The 20,083-nt window shown below is 39.4% G+C and overlaps 2 protein-coding genes across 2 annotated transcripts; one reads left to right on the top strand and one right to left on the bottom strand.

The window, feature by feature from the left end:
• The first annotated feature begins 5,365 nt into the window (after positions 1–5,365).
• c7a (complement component 7a) lies at positions 5,366–11,538 on the top strand. The gene is made up of 17 exons (XM_085425827.1): positions 5,366–5,423; positions 5,533–5,611; positions 5,838–5,979; positions 6,062–6,206; positions 6,288–6,426; positions 7,090–7,233; positions 7,322–7,565; positions 8,052–8,165; positions 8,269–8,435; positions 8,568–8,796; positions 9,171–9,342; positions 9,523–9,610; positions 10,113–10,245; positions 10,328–10,516; positions 10,676–10,775; positions 10,879–11,063; positions 11,153–11,538. Exons 2-17 carry the CDS (start codon positions 5,534–5,536, stop codon positions 11,335–11,337), a joined length of 2,454 nt encoding a protein of 817 aa, XP_085281953.1. The 5' UTR covers positions 5,366–5,423; position 5,533; the 3' UTR covers positions 11,338–11,538.
• Positions 11,539–12,252: 714 nt separating this feature from the next.
• rgs7bpa (regulator of G protein signaling 7 binding protein a) lies at positions 12,253–19,815 on the bottom strand. The gene is made up of 6 exons (XM_085427002.1): positions 18,707–19,815; positions 17,601–17,767; positions 14,703–14,833; positions 14,319–14,463; positions 13,597–13,667; positions 12,253–13,452 (listed from the first exon to the last, which is right to left on the bottom strand). The coding sequence occupies exons 1-6, from the start codon at positions 18,854–18,856 to the stop codon at positions 13,361–13,363; spliced, it is 756 nt and encodes a 251-aa protein (XP_085283128.1). The 5' UTR covers positions 18,857–19,815; the 3' UTR covers positions 12,253–13,360.
• Positions 19,816–20,083: the final 268 nt, after the last annotated feature.

Below are 20,083 nucleotides of genomic sequence, written 5' to 3'. Positions count from 1 at the left end.
TATTAACAGAGGTTAATTGACTGAGTGCACTCACTGCTGTGAGCAGTCATCAACCTTCTTTGGAAGCTGCGGTGTGCAATAGCAGAGTGGTTTTGATAGCCACAGACTAGCTCAATGAATGGATATTAAGTGCTTTGATTGCACATTACAGTAGTTTTGGGAAGGAATGGCACAGCTACTTCCCTTTCTCTGTTTATATTCCTTTCTATGTGATATGAGGATTCTTTAAATGTTCTTGTAGTGTGCTTTTTATTTGTTTTCTAAACCATGTTAATGGACTGATGGATGACATGCCAAGAAAAAAAAATGAACGGAAATAGTCTTGGATGTTATTGCTGCAGTCATTTTCCCCCGAAGAAATGATAAAAATGCCAATGTGTTGTTGTGCTTAAAAATGTGTGCATGTTTGGGTCTGTCTGTCTTTTTTTTTTCTGTCACGCACGCACAAGCAAATAGACAGATGAAGAGGAGGTAGAGGTGTAGGAGGTAGAGATGATGGCATTCAGACAGTTTAAAGAGGGGCAGCAGTGAAATGCACAGTTTCAGAAAAGTTTGAAATGTGTGGAGGAGGAAGAATAATTTTACCAGCCACTCTTGTTTCTAGTTCTGAAGTCCTGATTGCTGTTTCTCTGAGGCATATGTATGTATGTATGTGTGTGTATATATATATATATATATATATATATATATATATATATATGGTAATGTATAGTAAATCCTTTGAATGGAAACTGTTCTCACAGGCATGAAGAGGAAATAAAGAATGAAGAAAAGTAATTGGAATGCTACAAACAAACTAAACACAATTTTTCCTTGTCCTAAAAACGCAAGGAATTAGGAATTGGAAGATATATTTCTAGCCTCAGAGATAAAAGTAGACATGTATCCTAACTCGGTTTTCACAGCTGAAAAAAGGAAACAGAATATGTGGTCAATCGTTTATGGGTGAGGCTGAGATGCACTTCACCCTACAGTGTAAAACATGCAACGGAGTAAAGAACAAGTTCAACACTGGGGCAATGGCGGGACGGTAATTAGTACTGTTGCCTCACAGCAAGGAGGCCCTGGGTTTGAATCCACTGGCCAGCCGGGGCCTGCTCCCTCTCACAGCCCAAAGGCAGGTATGTTAGGTTAACTGGTGGTTCTAAATTAGCTGTGCTGTAGATGAGGATGTAAGTCTGAATGACTGTGTGTCTCTTGGTGTTAGCCCTCTGATAGATGGTGACCTGTGGAGGGTGTGACCAAACTCTTCCCCAGACAGATGGTTGGATGGACAGATGAATAAATGTTCAACACAAATTTTCAGGTTTCAGAGAACTTAATGACCTTTGAAATGAGACAGAGGAAGCAAAGCTTTCTTAAAAGTCTTGTGACAACCAAGAGAGGGGGCATGAGAAAGAGAGAGAGAGTTGGTCCGTGGCCACTGGTGGTTTATGACCTTTTTAGTCACAACTCATTTTTAAACAGTCTGCATATAAATATGCCACATCAGCAGACAACCCATATACTATAGGGTGTTTGCCTTTTTCCTCCATCTTTATTTGTATTTAACAATTCTGGTTAACATTAGATGGATGGATGGATGAATGGATGATGGATGGATGATGGATGGATGGATGGTGTTCAGTTTCTTATTACCGCACATGTCCTTGGATTTATCTGATGACCCCTTTAGTCACTAAAGCACCAGGCTAGGAAGCTCCAGCACATGTATAGTGGGCCTAATTCTTTTAAATAGAAATAATTATGGATGATTTGGGGTTTTTTGACCATTCAAAATCTTGTAGTATACTTAAATATGTTTGTAACACAATTTGGACATTCATCTGGAGATGAGTATGGATAAAAGCTGCATATTCATTGACTGATACACCCTGTGTGTGCAGCTTACTAACGTCTCTGGCAAGCCAAACTTCCAGGGCAGATGGCGGTCAAAGATGGCTCTCTGAACATCATGAAAACCACACAAGCAGAACTAATGAAGGAGGGCATGGTCTGGTGGCATATTGTCTGAGCCAAATGTTATTCTAGCCTGAGGTGCTGGGATTTGGCTTGCTGCTGTACAGTAGCTGAGTCATTTAGCATTAGGTGGTCATTTCAGAAATACTGGAAATTACTTTTACATCCATTATTGAAGTCCAGGGGAAAGATATGCATGACTTCAGTGTGATTGCCTTGAGTTTATATCATAAACTGAGGTGACACGCTCAGACTAAAGTATTCTCCTAATTATATATTTCCTTTAATGGTTATTACTACATAATTACCCAATATAATTTCACCTTCTTGTGCGTGAAAAATAAAAATCTTGGGTGGTCAGTTTAAATCCAGCCCACATCTGCAGTAACCTTCTATGCATAGAGTTGGCAAAATTCAGATAGTGAGGCTATAGCAGCATTTGTAATGGATGTTTCACCTTTGCTAGCCACAACCATCACCTTCATCTTAAAACTACATCCTAAGAATGACAAAAGCATGGACTAGTTTTTCAACATTACTCTTAGACTGGATGTTTCTTTTTTTCAATACCGATCAGATGAAATAAGGTAGTCCTATAGACTTGTTTCATAAATAAATATAAATTTCAAATGACAGGGAAAATATATAATAAAGATCAGTTCATCACATGTAATTAATAAAGCATTAATTGAGGGTAAGACATTTTGCATAGTTCTGTAGGTATGGTATTTGCATAGACATGCAGATTAAAAAAAACATTATTAGATTTTTAAATGAAATAATTACCAAGGTTGTATGAGGGTGTTTGTTTTTTTTAAAACTGATGTAAACTCCTCCATAGCAACCAGTTTTAGGATCTAGAGGAAAAGTTCAAATATGTACTTGTGACTTCTTGACTGACAAACACAAACAAAAACACACACTAGCTTCTTTGGATACTGACCAGGTGCAATCATAGAGACAAAATCTTAAATATCTCGGATACATTTGCAGAATGGATACTGGTGAGCTGCTGGAACAAATTGCTTTTGACATCAGACCGACATCACAAGTGATGTGGAAGAGGTTTGTGAATCTGCTGGGACCAGGTGTCAAACGGATCAGAAGAAATTTGATGTCTAAAGCAGAATTAGAACTGCTGCGGTATAAGATAATGTCCAGACAGTAGTACAACAAGAAACAAGTGGCTGAAATGAAACTGATGATGAAAGAGCAGATCACTCTGATCAAATAACAGTAAAATTGTGTTTCCCTGCCTGAACAGAGAATCGAGACTTATTCCAAAAAGGAAACTTAGTTTAAGTATCCCTTTACACACAAAGATCCCACAGTGTGTTTTAAATGACAACATTTCATCTGTAACAGTACCTAATGATCGGGCATTATTACACATGGCTAATAATCTGTAATGCTATTGCAGATAAAGTAATACAAGGCTCCGTAAAACATATCATCTGTGTCACCGCTGCCTGCTCTGCGTTGTCCTGTTGCTGCTGCTCTCCCTGCCTGTGGCTTTGCAGTATGCACGTGGAAATGCAGGGAGGCCTCACAACAGAGAAACAGCAATCAGGACTTAGTGGTCCTGACTTCAGTAGGTAAATATCACACAATTTCTACTTTGTTCTAAAATTGCTGCACCTGGAAAATGACTTCTAAATAAGGAGGTTACCTTGGGGGAGCTTTTGAGTGGATAAAGGGCTGAGATTTTGGGCACTAAGTGTTTGCTCAAGCTTTTTTTTTCTGCTTTATTCCTCTGCTATTGCTATATTCTCATCTCCAACATGTCTTTCCCTTTCCTGTCATTTTACCTCAGTTTCAATCACACTATGCGTTCATTTGACAACCTTAAATTGTAATGTGGGTTGGTTATTGCTAGAATTGATAGGCAGCAGGAATCAATGCACAGCAACACAACCTCGCCTGCCCCGCGACTGCTAAAAAGCATTTCGATGCAGCACTCAGTTTTTGCTATTGAGCTGCCACTATGTGATGAATATGAAGCCGTGATTGCCTGAGACAGCAAATATATATTCATCATTAGTGAGAACCTTGACACATATAGGAACAGCTTTTCATAAACAGCAGAAAATCTCAAGTTTGGCCGTGAGATATGTCTCCTTGAAGCTGCAGAGCTGACTGTGATGGACATCACCCAACCTCTCTCTGTCTCCCTTACCATGCATATATGCCAGGAATATTAAGATATGAAGATATAAGATATAATCGAGCTCAAGCAGAATGGCTGTGTTGCAGTTTTCCTCAAAGGTGATAAATACTGTGGAGATCAGAAACAGTCACAAATTTGCTTGAATCAAATTTAACCCAAGAGGAAACAGTTCTTAAATCTCTGTTGCCCTCCAGTGTTTGGTTGGATAAATCACATCTCAGTATGCATCACTACTGTATGTCTGTTTTTACTGTTTCAGAGCTGTAGATGCAAAAAAATCACTCATCTGAATAAGTTAAAAATGATAGTAGTCATTTAGATAACAGTTTACAAGGAGAAACACTGAAGCGTGGTTAGTAACTAAGGAACAGTTGATAAATAAATCAATAAGTCATTAATCAATGCTGCTGTAAATCGTAATACAACACAAAAGGGTGATGCTATATTATTGGGTGACTGGTCAATCAGTGTTTCATAAATATCAACGAATAAATCTAAATTCTCAGGCATTAATTAAACGATTAATGACTAAATAATTCTGAATGGCACAAAACTGTAATTCATCATTGTTTCATTAATTAATATGTGTTGCCTTAAGTAATGAAGCATTTTCTTAAAGGAAGACTAAGCAATGGTTAATTAATCTTGTGGTAATGTGGAACTATTATGTAACTTGGTGGTTTTCTGAAGACGGTTTGTATTAAACCCTTGTTTTTCCTCCACTGATGAGTAAAAGCATCTCTTGTGAGAAAGGTCATTCTTAGTAGAGGAAGCTTTGTTCAGTTTCAAAATGACTTCTCTGGAAGAACTTTTTGGCATGAACTTCCAACATATTATTTTCTTGCCTCTTTCACAATATGGACAGGAAGACATTCCTCTCTCTCTCTCTCAAACACACACATGCTCATAAATTTTCCCTTGAAACCTGATAAGCTCCATGTGTTGTATTTACAACAGCTGGACTCCCTAGGAAGAACGAAACATAGAAATCTTGCTCATTATCCATCTGTTGCTGTGCTTCTCTCAACATGAAGGCAAGTAGATTTTGCATGGATACATTTTTCAGTTTTCTGTAAAATATGTCACTGATGTGATTTCAGTAAGAGTAATTTTGTATTGTCATTGCTGTGATATTTCCGTGGGTGACTGCTATTACCAAAGCTTTTCTTTTGTTTTGCTTTCTTTAACTTTCTTTTCTTTGCTGTGCTTTTTTGTGTTTTCATTTTCCTCCTCAGAAAGTTGCACAACTCTGTGCAAGAGTCTTACCATGGCTCCTTTTCCTGTTCACTGCCAAGGGGTAAATCTGGTTTTCGTTTTGTGCTTTAAAGCATAAATATATTGTGCTTGTTGAACTTTATACGTTGTCATTTATATCGTGTTATGTTGATTTAAACGTCATTTTCAAGAATGTGTAACCAGGAAGTTCATTGCCAGTGGGGTCCTTTTGGCAGTTGGTCAGAATGTGATAGCTGCACCAAATTACAGGTCAGGGAGATTCATTGGTAACTAATTTCTTACCCATACAAATTTGCATGCATTTTCACGTACTGTATACAGTACAGTACAAGAAAGTGTATTCATAATAAAGATTTTTCACCATCAGAAATACTCAAGATTATGTTATTTTTAAAACTTGTGAAGATATTTTGCCATTAATTAAATTATTATTACTTTATATAAATATTTCTTTGTCATCCTGTGGATGCTACAGACAAGAACCCGATCCATGGTTGTCTACGCTCAGTTCGGTGGAAACCGTTGCTATGGAGAGCGAAGCGAGACGAGGCCCTGTGAAACCACACAAGGCTGCCCTATAGAGGACGGATGTGGAAACAGGTTTCGCTGTCGATCGGGTAGGAATCGAAACTGCCCTCACTTCCTTAATCCTACTGAAGTGGTTAAACAATAACTATCTATCTGTCTTTTGACTTGCAGGGAAGTGTGTTAGCCAGTCTCTGGTGTGTAACGGAGATCAGGACTGTGAGGAAGATGGACTTGATGAGAGTAACTGCGACATTTCAGAATACATTGTTTGTTCAAACTCAGTTCCTCCGCCGAACATTGAGATCCTAGGACTCGGGTAAGAGAAAAGTCTTGATCTAGATGTTTATTTTTTATGATTCATTGAGACATTAATCTACAATCGCTGTTGTTTCTGTAGGGTTGACGCTGTGTCAGGAAAGAGCAGAGAAAGTGTCATCAATACTAAGAGCTTTGGTGGCCAGTGCCGCACCATCTTCAGCGGCGTTCACAATTCTGTTTATCGACTGCCCCTTAGTACTCTTCAGTACAGCTTTTTGGTTGGTACCTGTGGAAGAACTTGAACTGTAGTTCATACTGATACTTCTTTGGTCACAATTTCTTTTAAAGTACCCCTTGGATTTGTATTCTAGAGTTAAGGAGTGAATATAGCAATATTTTCTACCTATTCTACTTTTTTAATCTATTCAATCACACATTATTACCATTGGCTTGCTGCCTTTTGCTCTTTTTTTTTGTTGCATTAGGCATTTGGCCATTGACTCACATTTGGTGCCCTCAACTTGACATACATTCACATCATCTGCAACATCTCATCATCTTCTCTTTATAAAGTTAATCAGCTCGTTAGAGTTTGTCTTGCTGCTGATGGTGTTTTCTGATTTGTGGATTGAAAAGAGATGTCCAAAGTCCTCTCTGGAAAAACAAACTAACAAAGTGTAAATATATATGTCAACACATTGAAACAATAATTTTAAACCTGTTTTTATTCAAAGTTCAGATTTATGCTCATTTTTAGACATACAGTGACTCATTTGTATGACTCATTTTAACATAAGATTTCTGTAAACACAAAAAATTCACCTGTTTCATCTTATTCACCTGTAGGGTCTTCCCCTAAATCTAGTTAAGTTGTCCAGGTGAGCATTTCATATCTCTAAACTAGAGGAAACCAGACATTGTAACCCCTGTCCCGATTCCAGGTTAAAGTCCAGAATGACTTCAGTGATGAGATGTACACCAGCAAATGGCACTATGCAAAGGATATTGTCAAGAGGCAGACAGTAACCGGGACTACCACGGGATATCGCAACTATGATTTTCATGAACAACACGACAAGACTCAAGTGAGTAGAAACCTAACACTTTAAATAAAAAATGCCTTTGACAAGTCATCTCATGTTGAAACGGAACCTTTTTTTCCTCTTCTTACAGACCAAAAAGCTTTTAGTTTTAAAGAATGACATCGAGGTAGCTCAGTTCCAGACTAACGCTCCTCGGTACATCCCGATATCCGAGGCGTTTTGGAAGGCACTGGTCAAACTGCCATCTGTCTATGACTACTCGGCCTACAGGAAGATTTTGGAAAGGTTTGGAACGCACTACCTGTCTGCTGGAAGCTTAGGAGGCTCCTTCAAAGTTATTGCCACAATTGATGAAGAAACTGAAAACAATATGGGTAAGGATTCATAAAACACTAGTGTAATGGAAGAATTTAAAAATATGGTCTTAGTGGTTAATTCTACCCAGTGTTTTAAGGTGCTAAACAACAAGCCACTGCATGTGTCTATTGCTTGTAATAGTTGTAATATACATTTTTTAAAAATGCATTTGACTAAAAATGCTCAAAAATTTCTAAAATGTGTTTTTAAATGTAATCAGTTTGTAATGTAATTAAATTATATATATATATATATGTATGTATGTATGTATGTATGTATGTATTAATATGTATTTTCCTTATAACATAAGGTGGTCCGATATTATTTTTTAAAAAATCCAAGTTGTAATTGCAGCTGGATTTAACTATATCACACAGCTGTAGTGGTAGTATTTTTCCAATGCCAAGTAAAACATCTGGCTGATAAAAATGCTGCCATAAAGCCCTGCTTTAGTCCTGCCTCACTTTTCTGACACTGACTTTACGTTTTCCTTTGTTTTCAAGTCAGCGAAAGTGAGCAGTATGACGAATGTTCAAGGACTAAACGCTGGATTCTCATATTCCCCATCACCACAGTGAACTGTAAGCGAGGCCAGAGCACTCACTCATCAGGCACAGGTACAATTTGGATGATAATTTTACAGATACCAGTACCTATAAAAGCACTTTACCTCTATAAGTTTTTCTGCCATCCACTATCTCTTCAAACCTTTAAAAATAGGAACCAGGAGGAGCAATAATCTGAAAAAAGTGGATGTGGAGGGAGGAGGTGTCTCACATATTGCAGCGCTGAATATGATGAACCTAGATAATCCAGAGAGAAACTGGGAAATGTACTCAAACTGGGCAGAGTCTGTTAGGTCGTTTCCAAAGGTCATAAAACAAAAGGTAAAGAGAACGTAAAATAAGCTATTTGTATGTTAAAAAGCAAGATCATAATGTTTAATGAATCTTATATGGATTTCATCTTATCACTTAATGCAACCTTGCATCGCTTTTATTTTACTATTGTTTCTCCAGCTGCGGCCGCTGTCAGAGCTGGTGAAGGAGGTTCAGTGTCCTGGTTTGAAGAAGCTCTACCTTCGCAGGGCCATAGATCAGTACCTTGCTGAAAGTGCCCCCTGCCACTGCCGGCCATGCAGGAACAATGGAATGGTTGTCATGGATGGAGATGAATGTAAGTGCATCTGCAAGCCTAACACGTCAGGACCAGCCTGTGAGCAAGGAAGTGAAGCAGAAGGGCAGCAGGGTGTGTATTGTCTTTCATACAGGATCTTTATTACTGTAGTTTTTTAAGCTCACCAATGTTACTTTTAAAGTCTAAAAGGGGCACATTGCAGTGAAAACCCCCTTTAAAAAACAAGTGTTCTTTTTCCTTTTAGCTTTTAGCTTTTGTGTTGTGATTATGCTTAGAAATGCCAAAATAGCCCTGTGGGGCTGGCAGATGTGAGATTGGTGTCAGGCTTACTTTCAGGATGAAAACAAGGAAATTAACAAACTGTTAAATTGGGTTAAGTCACTATCATGGGTGGGGGTAGGATTTAATCGAGGCTAATATCAGACAGACTTTATTATTGTCCTTAATTTCTTTCTATTTCTTATTTTCCATTTCTGGTCATTAAGGAGTGATCCATGGTAGCTGGACCTGTTGGTCTGCCTGGTCATCGTGCTCTGGGGGCCGAAGGTCTCGTAGTCGTTCCTGCTCTAACCCCTACCCTCAGAATGGGGGACAGCACTGTATCGGAGAACCAGCTGAGACGTCCGACTGCGAAGATGAAGAGCTGCAATACTTAAGGTGAGAGCTTAAGTTTGTTTTGTGGGTTTTATGAGTTTTTTGTTTGTTTGTTTGTGCTGCGTGAATTTAGTGACATATTTGTAACAAGCACTGTGTTCATTGCATTGAGTTTCCAGTAAGAGAAAGTGTCAAACTGATTTTCATCAATATGTAGTTATGCAACACATACTTTTTCTACAGAACTATGGAGCCTCAGTGCTTCGACTATACTCTCCCAGCAAGTCAGAAGTGTGGAACCCCACCTGCTCTGATCAATGGCTACATTCTGGTAAAAATAGAAATTTTCACCATGGTGTGGAACAAATGATTACAAACATTTAGTATTTATTAACCAGACTAACTGCTACTTTTGTAGTGCTTGAACAGTGTTTTGCACAAAGTCACAGTACAGTGTTAGAAAAAGAGTTACGGGAAGAGACTTGAAACTGAAGCTCTAGTATCTCCTAGAGTCAATGTTACTGAGTTTATTAGTTATCTTTAAATATTTTGCTGAATTTTATATCTTCTCTTCCCCATAATAGAGATGTGTTTTGTCCTTGTGTCTCTATGTTCTCCTCTGTGCTCATCCTCCAACCATTTTTGGCAAATGGCTGCTCTTCCTGCTGCCACTTGTTCCTCATAGGGGAACTACAAGTGGTACTGTCTTATAAAGTGCCTTGAGGCAACCCTTGTTGTGAACATAAATAAAACTGAACCGAGCTGAGTTACATACCCACATCAAAGCTAAGAAGTTGAACTTGATGATCTTATCTTTATTACATGTGTCACAGGATCCAAAGGACATTTATCTTGTGGGTAGTAAAGTTGAATACACCTGCACTGAAGGTTTTTATCTTGTTGGTCACAGCACCATAGAGTGCACTGCTGATCAAACCTGGTCTGCCCGGCCTGGATTGTGCACAGGTGAGTAAATAAAGTTTAACATTTAGTGTATCATAATAATGAATTGCTGTGTCACATTGTAAAATTACACATTTTCTTCAAGTTACAAGTTGCCAGATTGGACTCCTTGAAGATGGTGTCATAGCCTCTCCTTTAAAGGAGACCTATGGCATAGGAGAGTTAGTAACATTCTCCTGCCCAGCGGGTAAACGGCTAACAGGCGAAGCCACGGCTATTTGCAATCCCAGTCTGGATTTTTCACCAAACCCAGCAGACGTCAGGTGCATCCAAGGTAAATTTTACATCAAGCTTTATAATCCTTTAGCTCTCTGCTAAAGGACTGTCCTGGACTGCTATGTAACAAAATGAAATATGATGAGCTCTATATTTAGTCATTCAGTGTAGAGAATCAGTAGACAATGTGGAACAGTGATTTCTGTGTATTCCACAGACAGCGCACCAGAACCAAGCATTGCTCCTGGAGTGCAGTGTAAACTGTGGGAGAAGCCTTCCAGAGGAAAATGTGTTTGCAAAATGCCTATTGAGTGTGGGTATGTTTATTCTGCTAATAAATAATTTGGTCATGTCAGTTTTGGCAAACTAGCTAATGATACTGATTTACTGTGTTTTTTGTGCTTTGTGCCCACCGGCCAGTTCATCTTTGAAGTTGTGTGCCACAGCTGCTGTAGGTAGAAAATCGGTCCTTCTGGATGTGTGCAAAATGAATGCATTGCAATGTATGGGGAAGAAATATATGACAGCAGAGGACAGCACCTGCATTTGGCCACAGCGTGATACAACAGGTTGCACCGGCTGCCACATGTGGGAGAACTGCGATGGTATGAACATGTGAAGTGACAAATGATCTATTATAATGTACAGCAGTTTGTAGTAATTCATGCTGTTTGTCTTCACACGATTTTCTCAGATCAAGCCAATGACTGTCGCTGTAAGGACTCTGCAGATTGTGCGAACCCTGGGTATAACGTGTGTGTCCGTGTTGGAGAGGATGAGACTGCGGCCACACAGACCATGAGTGAATGTGAAGCAGGACTTCGGCGATGTAAGGGAGAAAAAGTGTTTGTTGTCAGTATCCAGCCCTGCACCTCCTGAGCATTCAGGGCAGGAGCTGATTGACTGACCTCTCTTATTGGACTTCTTTTATTATCCCACTTTGAAATATTCCACAAATTTTTTTGTGTAGCCAATGTTTTTTGTTTTTTTTATGCTAAGATTTAGCACACTTTAAGGCACATTTTTTGCATGCGTAAAAATAGAACAATACTGTATTAACAATAAATAAAAAGCACATCAGTCATGTTTGATCTTTCTTCTTTTGTATTACTAATATTGAGACCAAGAGATATGTAATATTCTCACAGACAAACATAGCATAATGGACTGTTGGTTGGGTTTGAGAGGTAATGTTTGGAAATCTGTTTTTCAGGCTCGAGAAAGTGTAGGGCTTCTCACAAAAGATGTCTTGTGCTTACTAAACCCGACAAAGCTCATCCTGCGAAGCAAACCCCTGCTGACAGTCTATTCCTGCCTCTGGCTTGCAGCCCTCGCACAGTGTGACTGCACGTCTGCATGTGTGTCTGAACCTGTCCGTGAATAGCTGTGAAGACACCAACTACTTAATGTTTTATCATCAATTCAAGAAATACTTATGGTCAGCAGAATGATTTTCTAGGTTTGAGATGTTGATCACAAAGACTGATAGTTGGGGGAAAGGTGTTAAAAGTGCATCTGAGCTGCCATTCTTGAAGGGATAATGCATACAAATTGATGGTTTTTGGGTGAGATGTGGTAAAAAAAAAAATTCCTATCTATCTATCTATCTATCTATCTATCTATCTATCTATCTATCTATCTATCTATCTATCTATCTATCTATCTATCTATCTATCTATCTATCTATCTATCTATCTATCTATCTATCTATCTATCTATGAAAGAAGGACAGAGAGAAAAAAAAGCACAAATAATGGCATACATGTTTGTTCTTTGAATGCAAACCACCTAATTTGCATTTAACACAGTCAATTTATCTAATTAATTCAGTGTAATTTTACTGTTTGAGCTTTACCAGAACGTGCTAGACAAGTTTGTCTCTGTTGATTGTTTGTCTCCACCCGGTGGACATTTCAGTTCATGCAAGACAATGACAAACACTGGTGGATGAGTTTCAATAACAAAAGTTTTATTAACAATGTAAAATGACCTATATCAGCTTTGACTACTGTACCTTCAGCTTGCCATAAACAGTGATCACTATATTTAATAAGCTGCGCTCTGTCTGCTTGACTGCCCAAGAGAGAGAGATGCTCTCTGCTTATACCAACAGCTTCTTTACTAACCACCTGCAACCTTGAAAATAATTCAGAGAGCATTGCGTAAAGAGTATGTGTATATACAAGTCTAATGTCTCGATTTATAGATAGATATTGTGTGCAAAGAAGTTTTCTTTTGACTATTGTATCTTCTATTCCATTTTGAAGCTGGAAAGTTTAAGTTGGGTACAGGTTCTTGTTTTATGGAAGACTAAATTAAGTACATTGAGAAGAAAAACAGCAAGGAACAGAAAACGGAGACTGTAATACACAAACGTATTCTTCACAAACCTGTCATTTCAGCTTAGACAAACGACAGTAAAACTTTGTCATTGCAAGAGCCGTCCTCAGATGTGTGAATGGCATCTGTTCATAAGTTATCACATTATTTCTGACAAAATGGACATTTAGATTCCCTTTTTTTAAAAAAAATAAAAACATAAATCCACATCATTCACTCAGGCTTGTGGAAGTAACAGAACATTGATATTATCATTTCAGACAAACTCTCATTCCCTTTTACATCAGACAAGCAGATATCGCACTTCGTTTACCAAAAAAGGGGAAAATCTGTTGCAAAATATCTTAAAATATATGTTCATGACTTTTGTTTTCATTACACTGCAGTTACAATTCTTCTTCGTATTACAAAATAAAATTATAAAATGGGCAGCCGTTAAAAAAAAGAGAAAGAGACAATTTATTTGAAAATGGCAGTAATAGATTGGTGGGAGACACAAGTGGTGAAGGACAGTGGGTAATGGTGTCTTTGTTGCCGCCTCCTACCCACAAAGGCGGGGCCCTTAGCTGGTTACCAGGCAACAGAGCCCAAAGAACCGCCTCTTCCTCTGTCGGACTAGTGGGTAGGGAGTCAGGTTCAGCAAACTGCTGTCATCTGGGCGAAAGAACACACAGACACCACAGCCAAGTCATGCATTTTTCCTCATTTGAGCTACGATGCAGTCCACTTAAACCAGTACCTCTGCTTCACAATGAATAATTCTGAAAGTGTTACTGCTTTTTGCATTTTCTTTCTCACCTTGGTTCTTCAGTGGTAAAGGCATTGTCTCCCTGAGTTTACTGAGAAGGTTCTTCATCTCCCTCATATCCCTGCAGTAAGGCAAATGGCTTTTTATGTTGTGTACATAAAGTATCCATAATATATGCAGTACATACTCGCATTCAGAAAAGCACAAAATCAGGTTTCCATTATTGGATTTTCTGGAGACTTTCCTCCCTAACTCGAACTCTTAACTTAATGTTAACCTAGGGACTGTATTTCAATTTATTTCATAATGTATTTCATAGCAGGAGTCGTAAACACACACGGTGTCTAGAAAAATAAGTAGTAGTAGGAAAATAAGTGTGTATACTTTTTGTTTTGAAATGTTGAAGCTTTGACACAAATATCTGATTATTTTTGGTATACTTTTATTGTTTTGTAAACTCAAATCTTAAATCCAACTGTGAGGTAAAACTATAGACCCACACAAACTACATAAATGTAATTTCAAGAAAGCCTTAGCTGATAACAAAATATAAACATCCCAATGAATCTTATAATACAACATGTATTCCCAGTGTATTAAAATGCAATTTAATGTGATACGATACTTTGCATTATGTTCTTATAGGAAATGTAACAGATTACCCACCAAAATATATGTGAAATATTTGTTAAATCATAATAAAAACGCAAGTGCAGACACAGCACCTACGTACATCCCGAAGGACACAACAGAACACACTTTGTTTACCTACTTTTCTATGTTTTCTATGTCAGTGGCCACCAGCCAGCAGAGCTGAGGACAGTCAGTGGGGGAGGAAGAGGTGTCCTCCAGAATGGGGATGTCTGAGCTTTCCTCCGTTTTACCATCTAAGCCGGGAGGGCCACACGAGTCGTTACCTAAAGCACACAGAGAAATGCCTTAATCGTGTTTCCTCACTAGATACTGACCTAAATTATTTATGTCATTTGTACACAGTTATTTGAGTTTACTGATCGGTTTAGTGATGGCATTACTGGAATGACGGTGACGTTAGAGATACAAAATCCCATTTGTCCACATGTTTCTTTAAAAAAATTAAAAACAAAACAAAGCATACTATCTATAAACTATCCATGAGGCTTGTCTGTGTATTAACCTTTCCTGTGGAGCTGCAGCGATCCCAGCAAGCACACAGATTTGAGCATCTCTGTGATGTACATCTCCAGACAGCACTGCAGCTGGATGAAGAGCCTACAGATCTCAGGGTGGATTTCCCCGTCCTCTGGCCTGAAATGGCACATGAAGAGAACAAAGCTTACCAGCCAGGTGGAACTTGGTAGACAAAATAGTCTCTGCAAGTCTCTATGAGCATTACAGTAGTTGTTAATTCATCCGTGTATGTGCTAATCTTGAGTCTGAAACCAGCAGCAGCTTAAATAAATATTAGTACTAAACCAAAAAGTTAAAACGAAGAAAAATATATTCCACTCTAAGGATGTGTTACTGACATGTCTAATTTGTTTGACTCATTTAAACTGTAAATGCAATATCTGTTGAAGAAATATGATCACCTACATTGGTAACTTATGCACTGCCTGTTCTTGTAATTTGAGGGTGCACATCTGTGTCACATCTGTGACAAATGCGAGTCACATGCTTTTACTTGGAAATATCTTTACTTAAGAGAATAAATGAGGGCTGGACCTGGTGATACTCGTGGTATTTTCTGTGCGTGATTACAGAAAATCTGTAACCTGAAGAATAACAGCAAATTCTTAATACCAGGTTTTAAGGCCAGAGAGGTTTATGAACTCAAATATGCATTAAAATGTTTGAGCAGAGTGTTTCCTAATCAAAGCTTAAAGTAAGCCTATAGAGTCTGCAATGATAATAAACATACTGTGCTTCTTATCCATGTTTTTTACAGCAAAGTTCAAATTGCTGCTGTCTCTGTGATTGTGCAAGCGTCTATATGTAGTGCTTACTTAACTCCCTGAGAATATATAAATAAAATGCACTGAAGAGATTCAAGCAACACAAAAGCCCGTCACAATATTTTTCATTCAACCGGAGCTGATCATTAGCTTTTATGAGACATCGCAGTAGCTTCACAACTATATTAATCGGGTTTTCAAAGGGAAACAGCAGGTGATATCCAGTGGGTGTAATATCACATGGGAAAGTGACAGCGATAAAAGGCGTGAAACTTGGTACAAATCTTTCTCACACAAATCATGCTCTAGAATTCACCTCTTCCAACAGCAAGCTTCTCCTTGCCATCACCGTTTTGTCACAGTGCCGCTTTACTGTTGCTCAAGCACAGCTGTCACCAGTGCTATCCCTCTAATCAGCTTTCCCCCTGCACATCGGAGGGACCTCGCATCATTCAAACCATTCTGACACACTGGGTTTATTTTATTAAAGGGGAATGAACTGGTTTAATTCAAGCTCTGTCTCTAGTAGCGGAGACAGACACTTAGATGGCCGAGAGAGCTTTTAGGGAAGGAGTTTTTAGAATATGTGCTGGTGATAATAATGGCAATGATGCAGATGCTGTTATCAGTGAGAATTTAAGAGTTCTCTCTAAAGCTACTGCACCATCTCCATTTAGCAGCAGAAGCTGGAACATTTAAGAGCACAGTTTCAATGGCTAATAGTCTTTTTTCTGCAGATACAGGTATAACTGTATTTAGGTGTATAATTATGAGCCATGCAGTTGAAAAACAACAGTGAAATGGTTCATTTTCCACCACTGCCCTGCTGCATTAAGGTATATTATTATTTAAAGCAACTAAATGCTCCTATTCAAATAAAGTTACATTCATGATTCATGCATGTGCACGATGGGAGATGTGCACTGAACATATTCAGTGTCACGCATCAAACATGTAGTTTTAAAACCCCACTAGAGTGAATTAAAATAGAAAAGAATTCAGCTTAACACTTTTTAAAACTGGACCTTGTAAAAAATATGGTGACAAATAATTTCTAATAGAAAAGGATCTCTCGTGGTTTAAATATACAGTATGTCCAGTGGTAGGAATATGCCCCTTCTGCAAGATAAATCATGATGCTGTTATTGTTCCAGCAGCACCCAGGCTTTGGCAAGCAGCTGGCACTGCAGACGTCCTCAAATCTCTCTCACCACTGGCTTCAGTCTGTCCGATTGTTATTTAAGTAAGTTTGAGTGTGCCAAGTTGGCTGGCATCTTAGCCTCACTGAGGATGTTAAAATCCCAAGCCTCCCTTTGCCCTTCTTCTACTGGCGCTATTGTAGAGGAGATATTGTGGGCCAAAACAGCAGTCCTTTCAGGCTCCTAAAACAGCTGTTTTCCTGTATCTTGAATCAAAGCTTTCATCACAAACAAACCACTTGAAATCTAATTTAACATGAAAATCTACTCAGAATCACTAAACAGTGAACAAACTTTGGATCCAACCACTTTAATTTACTGTTTCATTGTGATATCATTTGTTTTTGATGAGCAAAAGAAAAAAAAACTCCCAAGGATTCCGATTCTTAAAAAAAATCTGTACTGAAGAAGCCACTCTCTCAATAAATTACAAGAAAAAGAAGAAAAAAAAACGTCATTGGCTCCACATTATTGATACTATTATCTCAGATATTAGTCCCGGGAAGCATTCCACTTTCCCTCCACTTTGTGCATTAACGTTTTAGGTCAGCTAATGGGAAGTGATCAGTTACAGTATGTTGTTGTGATTGCTTCCTGGTAAAGCTCTCCTTCTAACAAATTAGAAATGTCATGATTTTTAAAAGCTGATCTCATGTTCTGTTTTCCCACATACTTTGCCCACCACGAAAAAAAAAAATCAGTCCTTTAATGGGACAAGCATTAGATGGCCTATCGAAAGAACATTCTTATAAAAACACACACAAAAAAAATATTCAGCAGCTCAAATGTTGATACTTGTGCAGGTTTACTTTGGTAAAATTAGCTACTTTTTTTAACTTCCGGCGCTGCAGTGTTGCAGAGCGTTCAGCCACTGATGGCTCTTCATTTTCAGGACCACGGACAGCGTCTGTGCCAACTCACCCCGATATCAAGGAGAGACTATGGTGTGCCGCTCGCGCCATTTCGCAGCCTTTGGTTCGGGTCCTCAGCATTTCGGCCCGTAACGAAGGACAGTCGACAGTGATCTCGCCAATTGAGATGACCAGCTCACGGTACAGAGCCACAAGTGTATTGAATTCTTGGACGATCTGCATTACAGTGAGATAATAAGTCACACAGACACAAAAAGTTATTACCTAACGAACCAGACAAGTAAGCATCACACAAATAAATTGCAGGATAGTCTTTATCCTCAGTCCGACCTGTCAACATGAAAACGCGTCAGCCAAGAAGGAAATGCTGAGCAGCATTTTACAGCCCCCCCCCCCCCCCCCCCCCCCCAAAAAAAAAGACTAATGGGGACAAATAATGCTCCATGTGCAGTTAGACTGTCATGTGCTTCATTTCGAAAATTGCAGCCTTGCACATGTGCAGTCACCGATCCTTGCGAAAAACGCGGAAAGTGAAGCACAGCCCGCAAAGTAAGACTGCACGATAAACCAGCTGATTGTTGAATTGGTTGGTTTTCCATCATGCTAAATTTGGTTGTCTGCACAACCACGAAATTTGAGCTTGGGGCACAAGTATTCTGCTCTTTTTGTGCACCTCCTGCATAGCATCCTGCTGTAGTCCTGTAAACGAACAGCGAGGCTCCATGACGATCACTGATGTATGAAAGGGTGAAGTAGGCTTTATCATTCCTGTCAGCTTCTGTCAAAGCACATATGTGCCAAGATCATGCACTCCACCATGGGTAATCTTGTCATTTGGGCAATGCTGAAATCATTCCAAATCACCAGCAGCTTTCCACACTTTAAATGCAAATCACACAGTCAATCTGCACGCCGAGGTGTTCTGTTTGGCTTCACTGCCGACAAAGCAATGCAAATGCATAAAGCTATTTTTAGGCTGCTAGACCGGGTTAGAATCTTTTTTTTTCTTTTTTTTTTGCAGCTATTAAGAGCTGTCGCCTGTGCGGCGTGCATGCACGGGGTATTGGAACATCCTTAAACAAAGAAAGGTTGCGATAATAGCACAGCACTCCTTATCAGAGGCACCATGCAGGCACTAACGTGCCGCAAACCTACCATTCTGCAGTCGGCCACGGCGCGCTGGGCTTTGCGGGTACTTTCGGTGCTCTCCCTCCTTTGTGAGTCTCGATAAGGAGGCTTGCCGATCTGGAAGATGTTCCCGGCGGATCTGGGGCGATTTTTGCGCCCATTCGATGCAGAACTCATGCATACACATCCACTATTAAAACAGCCCTAAGACAGAACGATTTGGTCTTATCCCCCCAAACTCCACCACTTTCTCTCTTCCTGCCTTACCACCCTGCACCTTACTGTTCACCTTATTCTCTCCTCGATTTACGCTCAGCTCACCTTCGCCAGCTATTGGCTGTGTTGAAACTCGAACGCTATTATTGCTCTATGTCTTACGTTCTTTCCCCCTAATGTGGGAAAGGTAGCAATTTTTTCCCAAGAAGAGCCCTAGAGCGCAGGTAAAGTACCGGATGAGAGCCCGTGACTCCTCTCCGCATTGCCTTGACTGCGACGGGGCGCAAGTCACCTTCACTCCAGCAGCACACGGTGCACAGTGAAGACTTCACACCCAACCCGGACTCCAGCTAGCTGAGGTGTCTTTTCTGACGCACCGATGTCAAGAGGGAACGATCGCATTCACGGATATTCTCCAAATGCAACCATTTTTTATGATTGCGCGTTTCCATTAAGCACCAATAAGACGGACGGTAACAGTCTTTTCTTAGCTATACAACCTATTAAGACGAAATAACACGGCCAGTGTCCACGGCGACAATTTCACAGCGTACAACTGTGCCGGAAAACGTCGAAAAACTTAATTCCTGCTCTCGCGGTCTCAAGTCGGCTCCCAGTCTGTTTCCTTGAGTGTTTCCAGCTATTAGGAAGGGCCTATATCTAACCTTGGAGAGGCAGTAGAAGAACAGTTGCTACAGGCCTGACGTGGCTGGCAACACTGCGCACCCAAAGGACGCGAATACTAATAGGGCCCATCAACTCAACCCCCCTCCTCCCCCATGCTGACATATCAACTCCTGTACGTATGAAATTGAGGTCACTGGCCACTTTACCTCCACCACAAGTACCGAGTGGAGACAAAAAAGAATGAATTGAACACTTCCGTTAAAAATGAGCCTAAAGTGATTCTCTTTAGTTTTTAATATCACAAATTATTACTGCGTTTATACTCACATGCAGGTTAACTTAACAAGTGCTTAAGTTTCTGTTGTTACATGTGTGTCCGTCTACCTTTACAAGAATATAATTAACATAAAGAATGAAAAGGGTGGGCTATAGCTATATTACCGTTACTTAACTGGAAAAAAGTGCACGTTCAGCTTGTAGATAGTGTATCGTTTATTTTACATTTTGGATAGTTCAAGATTTAGCTTCGTTTCGACTAATAAAAATGCAGTTTTATCATCA

The sequence above is a fragment of the Rhamphochromis longiceps genome, linkage group LG12 (assembly GCF_057381845.1).
Source record: "Rhamphochromis longiceps isolate RC_006_pf linkage group LG12, R_longiceps_female_GT1.1, whole genome shotgun sequence".
NCBI classification, from domain to species: Eukaryota; Metazoa; Chordata; class Actinopteri; order Cichliformes; family Cichlidae; genus Rhamphochromis; species Rhamphochromis longiceps.
Note: the sequence above shows the minus strand (reverse complement) of the source record. Positions and strands in the feature narration are given on the sequence as shown.

Excerpts from the sequence above, each read along its gene's own strand:
- c7a (XM_085425827.1), top strand. The coding sequence starts at position 5,534 with ATGTGTAACCAGGAAGTTCATTGCCAGTGGGGTCCTTTTGGCAGTTGG. Across the intron at positions 8,797-9,170 it reads TGAAGCAGAAGGGCAGCAGG|GAGTGATCCATGGTAGCTGG; the intron begins GTGTGTATTGTC and ends CTGGTCATTAAG. Across the intron at positions 9,611-10,112 it reads TGATCAATGGCTACATTCTG|GATCCAAAGGACATTTATCT; the intron begins GTAAAAATAGAA and ends CATGTGTCACAG.
- rgs7bpa (XM_085427002.1), bottom strand. The coding sequence starts at position 18,856 with ATGAGTTCTGCATCGAATGGGCGCAAAAATCGCCCCAGATCCGCCGGG. Across the intron at positions 14,834-17,600 it reads AGTCTCTCCTTGATATCGGG|GCCAGAGGACGGGGAAATCC; the intron begins GTGAGTTGGCAC and ends GTGCCATTTCAG. Across the intron at positions 13,453-13,596 it reads TTTACCACTGAAGAACCAAG|ATGACAGCAGTTTGCTGAAC; the intron begins GTGAGAAAGAAA and ends TCTTTCGCCCAG.